Here is a 9676-nt window from a genome sequence, read left to right as displayed (position 1 = left end):
ACCACTTACCTTAAATGTGCACTTACGCTAGACTGAAAGACATAAATGGTGCACAAGGTGCACACTTAGCACAATCTTCAGTTTTAACAAGCTACCTTCTGAAATTACCATCATCTGTAAAGCGCTCTGACACCACACGCATGCTTTAGAAGCACTATACCAAAACCAGCAGTGCTTGAAATGGGACTATAGAAGTTGCAGGCACTCACTGTCTCACAGTCCCTGTTTTCTACTGAGAAGTGCGGGAAGCTCCCATTATGTGTACTGCTCCTCTGTTGAGAAGTGCAGGTCCTCTGGTTTTTAATGATCGAAATGCAGGTATTCAGTAACTGAAAATACCTGCACACTACGGCCAGATGTAGAAGGAATTTACCCAGTCACAAACAGCCCATCGGGCCATTTGCGATCGGTAAAATGCATTTTCCTATGCACCAACCCTATTTTGCGTGTTATTAACCTATTACCGACTCGCACAATAGGATTTGCTAGTCACTATTAGGAAGGGGTGTGTTAAGGGCATTCCTTCCTAATACCGGGTTGCACTGGTATGTATCAATGTTTTGCAATTGGCAATGCTGTAGCAAAACATTCAAAGATTACCACCAATTTCAAATTGGTGGTAAGCCATTCGCAAACTGGAAGGGGTGTGAATGGGAGCGCCAACATTCTCTCAGAGCAGGCAATGGCCCCAGGGACAACTGCCCACTCAAAAAAAAAAAAAGTTGCATTTTCATTTTTGAAAGGCATCCCGTCTTCCTTTAGTGAAAACTGGCTGCAATAAAAAAAAAACTGCTTTATTTAAAAATAAATTGTGACCTGCCTAATGAATATTAATGAAGCAGGTCCCTTGCGACCCAATTGGGAATCGCAAACAGTGTATGAGACACTGCTGTACATCTGGTTTTGCGAGTCGCAAATTGCGAGTCACTAAAAATCGCAAATTGCGAGCCGTCAATCCTGACGGGCGGACATGTGTCCCTACATGCCAAATAACTCTCGCTTTACGCGAAACAGATGGCAACAACATTATAGTTTAATCTGTCCACAGTCACACACTTTGAAGGTGAAGTACCCTCATCAGTTAGGGAAGGTTACTGGGAGCAATTGCTAACCCTAAATTCATCCCAGGCATATATTGTGTACTGTGTATATAACAAAATATATATTAAGGTACACACAATTCATATACTTACCTCACCAGTCTTCTGTACGTTTTTATGTTTCTAGGACTTGTGTACTTTGTGGCATCTTCTGCAAAAGGCACGGGGGTAATTAACTGTTTGTTTGTCCTGACCTTTACCATAAGGATTTATATTCATGTGTATAATTCAAAAGAAGGACAAACAAGCTATGTATTGTAGGTGTTTTAATGCGAATCAAGTTTATGGTGTCTCAATGTGAAATGGCAGACCAGTTCCATTATCCAGGCATTGGGCGGGAAGCTGATTTCCTGAAACTTTCAGCACGCTTCACAATAGTGCATTCTCTATATGCAACTAGAAAAATAAACTAGCATGAGTCTTCAAATAGCTATGCTGATTCTGCAACGTCACTGCGGCACTGAAGTGAGTGTTGTCTAATTGCATATCAGAAAAACGGAAGAATAATGTTGCTTTACAAAAAAATCTCAGTATTCAACTATGCTAAACCTAAAATATATAATTTATTTCGAACCTGAACACATGACAAGTTTTAAAATCAATTGTTGGTCTTTTTGAAGTATCAAATGCCACAAGTTAATATTCAAATTAAGAAAAATATGTCTACCAACCTTGATATTCGAAAATGTAAATAAAAGTTCTCAAATAGTTTAGAAATGTTCCGACCACCCAAAGTTAGGTGGTGATTTGTCCTAAGTAGAGTTCGCAGTTCTGGCTCATTGCGGGACACTGCGCAGTTCACAGTCTCAACATCAGGAGGTCAATCTTCCCAAAACTCCAGTTCAAACATGGACATAATGAACTCCTCATTATTCAAGGCGTACATAAAGGGGTTGACCACAAACAGTTGGGTTTGTAGTTATGGCTCATTGTGGGAGACTGTGCGTCTGACAGTCTCCACACCAATAGCGGGACCATTCCAAAACACTAGTTTGACAATGGATCTGAACGCCATCCAGGCCACAAAACAGGGCTGACCACAAAGAGCAGGGTTTGTAGCTATGTCTCAATGTGGGAGACTGTGCGACTGACAGTCTCCACGCCAACAGTGGAACCCTTCCAAAACTCCAGTCGGACAACGGATCTGAAGGACCTGCGGAACTCCTCGTTCTTCCAGGTGTACATAAAAGGGTTGACCACAAAGAGCAGGCAGAAGACCATCCAGCTGGCTGTCTGCAGTCCTTCAGCGATGGGTCTGGCCAATCCCCACAAGATGACCCACACATACGGCTCAGTGGACACAATGAAGGTGCAGCAGACGCAGAGGACATAAACCCCCAGGCGCTTGTCCTTCCTGGGGCAAGAGTTGGGGAGATGGGGCATGGTCTGAACATTTAACACGCTGACCCTCTTCACACTGACCTGCACCTTCCGGAAAATTTTGAAGTAGCAGTAGATCAGGACGGAGGTCTGACCGAGGATGGTCACTGCTGAGAGGACCGCTGTGTATGAACTGGACAAGTGGACCTCCTTACCCACAAGAACCAGGAGCCTCTGGCTGGGACACTTAGCAGGTGTATGGAGTTTCTGCCCGAAGATCCAAGGCAGCAGGAAAACTATAGGGACTACCCAGGACATGGCTATCATCCACTCGGTGTTCCTCTTCTGATAGATGGTCTGATAGACTGCAGGCAATTTCGTGATCAGTACATACCGGTTGAGGGCAATGAGCGAGTGGGAGAACAGAGAGACGGTCACCCAGAGGAAAAGGAGCCCCTCCATGAGCATCCAGTAGAAGGCAGAGCTCACAGCCCAGGACCTGGAGATGAGGATCACCCTCTGTGGCATCCAGAAGGCGCATACCAAAAGGTCGGCCACACATCCATTGAAGATGAAGGCGTTGCTGGTGGTCTTCAACTTCTTGAAAGAGAAGATGAGGTAGATGACCAACAGGTTGCCCACGGTGCCCGCGACAGAGAACAGGCCGTAGAGTAGGGACACAATGACTTTTGCGCCAGTGGAGTCCCCACACAGTTTGGACGGCGACGAGGAGTTGGTCATGGTTGGGGTCCCACAATCCCGATACCCACCTCAGCTGCAAAAAGGGGAGCCCCATGTCGGAACCAAAGCCATGGTCTCCCTGAGAAGACGCGCTGGAGATGATGGGTGGATGGGAAACTTGGAGATAGCTGGCTTCTGACAGATGAAATGTTGACATCAGAGCTGAGCGGACCGAATGACGAAGCCCCTAAGCAGTGCCAGTTAACATCACTCCAGTCTCCCCGGGGGAAGCCGCCGAGCTCTTATCTGCCTCATTACACTCAACATTTCAATCACTCCACGTCCCATGAATTATTCAGCCTATTTCAAACTTGAGGGAGGGGGGCACTTTCATGTGGAAATAGTGCAATTACAGTCAGTTCTTTCTTTTCTCTCAATCGGCTCGCGCGCTCACGGTGCAGCCGTTTCTATGGCTGCCTTTTCCATTCAGCGAGCACATTTCAGCCTTCGAATGGAGATCTCCCAGTAACAACTCACTGCAAATTAACTCACCTTGCAATGTGAAAAGGCTACTCTAGCCTGCTCGCTTTTATTTCAATAAGCTTTATTTTTATTTTCCAGAAAACATTCCCTTTTTCCTAGACAAGACAATTTTTTTCTGGAGAGGGTGGACAGAGTCCGGTGATGGCAGTAAACTCATGTGAGTGCGCGTGTTACTTTCTCTTTGGGACCAAGAAAGGCGTGGTTCGTAGTTTACTGCTGTCAAATGGCCCCTGTCAATAGTTCGACTTCAACCAGCCCTGATTGTTTTCAGCTAACTGCTCTAAGCCTTCTGGGTAATTGTAGGCACATACTTACGATACTCCCATCTTGCATCACTTGTATTTATTTTATTTTGGGCGGGTGCTGAATTTCACCCTTAGGATACCAATTGACACCTAATATATCATTGTCCATGGTAGTTGCTCCTGAAAAGCAACTCATCTTTCTCTGAAGGCTCCAGAGCACTTATTGGCAGGCAGTTTGCATGCCGCTCTGTTCATTGTGCTTGACTGGAAGAGTGCAGGTATGTTGTGTGGCCTATATTGAAACACCTTTGGTGTCTGACTCGTGTGGAAGGACTGGAGCAAAGTCCTATCCTAATGTGGCATACATGTAGTTGTGCTCAAGCTTAGACAGGAGTAAAGATTGTGAGTTAGAGTTTTTTACAATTTGTATTATTAATTAGCATACGATGGTTGTGTGTGTGTGTGGTAGAGTGTGGGTTTTTAGTGTGGCGTATAGAGTGGCCAGTGTGGGAGGTGTCAGTGTTCTGCGAGGTGGACAGCGGTGTTCTATTGTTTTGGGTTGAAATTGTAGCCAGGCTTAAGCTTGAAGGAAGAGGAATGAGAAATATACTTGCAAATATTTATTGCCACCATGTTTTTGTGCAGGAGACTTATTCTGTCCTTATGCGATGGCCAATTTATGAGGTGGGGATCAGTGGCGTAACGAAAGTTGAGGGCCCCCCCTGCAATATATGTGGAGGGGCCCCCTCCAGACTCAATTAGGAGCTCCCGCCCAGAGTACTGTGCTGCGGGGGTGCCTGTGTTACGCCACTGGTGGGGATGTCATTTGCTAGGATAGGGTGCTCTTAACTGCCTTTCTGAGTTCCAGGTGAACAAACATTCTACATACATACATGCATACATACATATATACATACATATCTTTACTTTTGCTTTCACTTACAACCATTCACCGGAAGATCCATTGAAACAACATTTTGTCCAGCTTGTAGTGTCAGTCCTGTCTGCGTAGAGACCGCACCGTGTGCAAAGGGCAGTTCCTTGCAGTCACAAAAACAATTATATTTTGCGAATATTTTGCCTAAATTAAGCAATACGAGTCACGTAGACATCTTGGGCCAGATGTTCGACCATTCCATTTTGCAGGTCACAAATTGTGGGTTTTTTCGACTTGCATTTTGCAACTTGCAAAACCGAATGTACTAATGTGTCTCACACATTTAGTGATTCCCATTGGGGTCTCAAATTACCTGTCTCATCAATATTCATGAGGCAGGTCTCACTTTGCGACCCATTGGGAATGGGCTACAATCACAGGGATGGTGGTCTGCAGGGGACAGCAGACCACCATGTCTGTGTTTGCTTTTTAAATAATGCAAAAAAAATTTTTTAATGCAGCCTTTTCCCTTAAAGAAAAAACGGGATGCGTTTGAAAGAAAAAAAGAAAAAGTTTTCTTTTCTTTTTAAAGGGCAGATAGTGGTCCGTGGGACCACTGCCTGCTCCTGAAAAATATTTTCTCTGCCAAACACAAAGGCGAAGGGGCCTCAGCCCCTTCCCATTTGCGACTGGTGTACCACCAATTTGAAATTGGTGGTAACTGTGATTGTTTTGCGACCGCATTTGTAGGTTGCTCTTAGAAAGAGACACACTTGGCATTCCCCTTCCTAATAGCATCTTGCAAGCCCTATTTTGCGACTTGGTAATAGATTACCGACTCGCAAAATAGGATTGGTTCATGCTACAACCCTTTTTAGCGGTCGCAAACGGCCCGATTTTCCGTTTGTGACGTATATCTGGCCCCTTGCCTGGAAAGAAGGCTTGTTGCTTATTTTATTTTGTACTTATCAGTTTCATTCTCATGAGATGACTGCTTTTGAACAGATGCGCAATAATGGCTGCAATCGTGTCTGATTAATTGGTTTTTGGAGTTGAAGTGTACATTCAAAAAGCTGCTTACTGACGCAAGTGGCTCCATTTTCAACTGACAGATAACCACTAAAGGCTAACTGCCAAGTATAAACAGCTTTAATGCTGCATAATTCTCTGACGCCAGTGCTTTCAATTATGTAGTATTACATCCCACTTTAGGGGAGGGGGTGTGAAGAACAGAAAATGGTTCACTTTGTTAGTCGTGATCGCCCAAATGCATGTGAGTTTGTGGGCAGTCACTAACTCCTAACAGACCCTTTCCCACCTGCGTACGTTCAGAGATTTACTCCACGTAAAGGCTAAAGTAACTTCTCCTCCAGAGTGTAAATGGGAATGGATAAGCCTCAAAGCTCTTAGGGATGGTGATGAAGGGGTTTCTCTGTAGGGAAAATTTCTTACCCGCTAAGATTGGGGTTAAAGGAGGGGGTTTAAATAAATATATCCATTTGGTAATTGGGCTGTCTTTCGACAGTGCACAATTGTATTCTGTACCTTTAAAATGCTCACACTGGGTATGCTCAGAAGTGGGTTCTCTCATGCATTTTTGAGTAGCTGTGCACTCTACAAAACCCCAATAACATAGGACTCAAGCTATACCTCACTGATGATAGGTCTCAAAACCGGTCTGGGGTTGCTTGTGTTCCCATCTGATGGGGAAGAGTCCTGGCAGTTCGGACTAGCCTGTTACTATTGGAGCAGAACGAAGACTAATTTGCATAAAGTGGGTCCCTGACTACAAAGGTAGGTGAAAAATTGTCTGGAATGCAGCCCAAGCGATCACCAGTAGCTGATATTAATTCAAGCTTTCTTTCCATCACCTTGTTTGTTTGCAGTAGACACTCTAAGTGCGACCGGTAGGCCTAGATGTAGGTCCTGAGCTCCTTGTGTCATAGGACTCAAGGTATACCTCACTGACGAGACCCAAATAGATCAAAACCTGTCTGGGGTTGCTTGTGTGCCCATCTAGAGGGGACCTATCCCGGAAGTCCGTACTGGACTGTTCCTATTGGAGTAGGACTAAGACTGATTTGCATAAGGTGGGTCTCTATCTAGAATGGCACAGTGAATGGAAAAACGTTTAGAATGTGGATCCGAGTGATCAGCTGTGGCTGAGATTTTTTCAACCATTCCTTCCACCATCTTGCTGTTTGTACTTTAAAACAGACATTACTTAAACAGTAGTAAGTGCGCACGGGCACTGTGCCTGGCACAGCTTTCCAGGTGTGTTATTGCTGTGTTTTGTGTAAGAGGAAAATTGTAAATCTGGGAAATATCACTTCTACCTCTGTATATTTACGATTCCCTTTGTTGGGGGCCACTTTATTTTAATCTCTTTAAGTGTTTTGCATTTAACTTCATGCAGACTTAATTAGCAGTAAACGCATTAGCATTTTGATCAAAGCTCGTACACGCTTTACTCATTGCCTTTTATTTTGAAGCCCATCAATTCAAGGTTTTGATGTGTTCATACGGATTTTAATAAGAATGTGCATTTATGGAGAGCTGCTGCCTTTTGGTAAATGCAATTCAAATGAATAAAAAAGTCACATTACCATGTCAGAATTAAGAGCGCATGGAGTGTTGTAAACATCTGGTCCCAGGGGAGCAGAGGCAGTGGGAGGTACATTGTCTAACCTAAGAATTGTCATCCTGCAAAACTTTATACAAACGTTAAATCTACCGAAATTCAAAATGAAACGTTTACATTTTATGGACGCAAGTGCTGTATAAAAAAATACTAGTGATCATTATAATAATACACCTAGATAGCTAGCTCTAATGGGGCTCAATTTACAAAGCTATTTGTGTGAGTAAGTTTAACTTACAAGCGCAAATATATTTTTCTAGCAGTGTAAAACGACTTTTGTAATTCACAGAAGTCAGATTTGTACTTATGAATGGATTTATGCGCACAGGTTTGAGGGTAAGCATATTTCATCGTGTTTGAGAGGGGTGGGTGTTTCAGGGTGGGAATGCTCTGACAGGCTGGAAACACACAGAAACTTACACATGTGGGCATTCAGAAACTGTTTTCGTACACTTCACACCCTGGATTCTGCAATACTTGTCAAGCGCAGAACTAAATCCCTTTCCAGGGAGTAAAGAAGGAACACACCCCACACTTGGGGTGCAGGATGTAGGGCTCTCTGTACAAGGAAAATGCTGTCTCCATGTAGAAATATAATGCATATGTGTATTTTATAGCTGGAGGAAAAAGCATTCACCAAAAACTCTTCCGGGCGTACAGCTGAAACTTGCGACTAGCGCACTTTCCAGGTATGGTTTTGGAAAATATTTAAATTCATGTAAGTCATACATTTGCACCCATGTGACTTTTGGGTGCAGATTTACAACTTTCATGGTCTTTAGCCCCAGTTTAGTCTTCGCGGCACAATGCATTGCTACGCCTCGTCATGCAGGGGAGAACGCTCAGGCAAGGAGATGATCTTGAAAACATGGAGGTATTATGCACCATACCCCCCAGAAAGAAGACCCATGACAGCAGATGGATCTCATTATCGGGCAACATAAGAAGAGGCAGGTAGCCACCAGGAGGAAGGTGCTTGATTTCATCATCTAATATTGACCCCGTGCTTGTGGCAAACCCTTCCCTAACCATGCTGGCAAGCCCTAGTCAATCATGAGCATACCTGTATTGCAATACACAGCTTATATAGCACTTCACTACCACTGGCGTGGCCTTCAAGCGCTGTACTGTAGTTGTCTAGTTTGGAGCAATCCTACCTATTACGCATGGTTTGGGAAGATTATAGTGTGACCTGTGTGGGAAACAATCAGTGTCACATGGAAGAGGACCAGTGCTACAGTCTTTTTGTTTCAGACCGCATGTCAGTGATGTGAAAGAGTGTAAGACTGAAAGTGCTGCACTTATAGACACATAACCTTACCATAGAACAGGACAACTCATTATGCTTTATGAAACCAAGAGCATTCTCAGCAAATGGTTTCTGTATTTCCAATCAATTTTCTGCAGAAACTCATTGTTGGAGCAGGACCATGCCACTCTTGGATCTGTCTAAGAATCTTTGGCAATGCTCCTATAAAAGGGATAACATGTGTTGCTGTACACCAGGGGTTCCCAACCTGCCCACAGCCCAAGGGGTGTGAGAGGGCATTTCAATGGGTGCAACAAAGAGGGAAAGTAAGTACTGTATGCATAATAGGAATCCGGTGAGAGTTCTGTAGGGGGTGCAAACAATAATCAAACATTTTCTAGGGGATTGGGTCATAGCAAATGTTGGGAACCCCTGCTGAACACAGTGTTGCAAATAAACTTCGATAGGACTGGTATTGTTGGGGAACAGGGGGGCCATCCCATAAGGAGACATTCATTATTCTGTGTTTTCCTCGTAGTGTAGAATGACGGTACACTGTCTTAAGTTGATGTGCTTTCATAATGATCCAGAACAGACTCTCATTCTGCTTGGTCGGGCAACACCCCATTATTGCTTTGATACTTTATGGGTTGGTAGCAGGTGTTGGTGCACAGGTAGGTATCAGAGCTGTGACTGCAGCCTCAGTACTTCAATGCTGTGACATAAGTTCTCAAGTTGTCAATGCATTTCCATAATTGCCCTTAATAGTTCCCTCATTACAAACACAATTTGTCGGTCCCTTATGTTGTGTGGAGTATAGGAAGCTAACACCATCCACGTCTGTTATGTTAAAGTTAAGGGTCCCAAACATATAGCATGTATAGTGTTGAGAAGTCTTGCAAGAACCTCTGGGCTCCTCCCTTTCTCTTTGGGCTCATATTCAGGGCATTTGCGACAAATGTGGCGTTTCAGAGCTGTTGCAACCCGCAGGTCTATAAGAGTCGTATCCTGGGGATACTC

The 9676-nt window shown here is 44.1% G+C and overlaps 1 protein-coding gene across 1 annotated transcript; it reads right to left on the bottom strand.

The window, feature by feature from the left end:
• Window positions 1–2159: 2159 nt before the first annotated feature.
• GPR88 (G protein-coupled receptor 88) lies at window positions 2160–3161 on the bottom strand. The gene has a single exon (XM_085600114.1). The coding sequence runs from the start codon at window positions 3159–3161 to the stop codon at window positions 2160–2162; it is 1002 nt and encodes a 333-aa protein (XP_085456240.1).
• Between the last annotated feature and the right edge of the window lie 6515 nt (window positions 3162–9676).

This window comes from Triturus cristatus, chromosome 4_2 (assembly GCF_964204655.1).
Source record: "Triturus cristatus chromosome 4_2, aTriCri1.1, whole genome shotgun sequence".
In the NCBI taxonomy this organism is placed as follows: Eukaryota; Metazoa; Chordata; class Amphibia; order Caudata; family Salamandridae; genus Triturus; species Triturus cristatus.
This window is presented reverse-complemented; position numbering and strand designations above follow the sequence as displayed.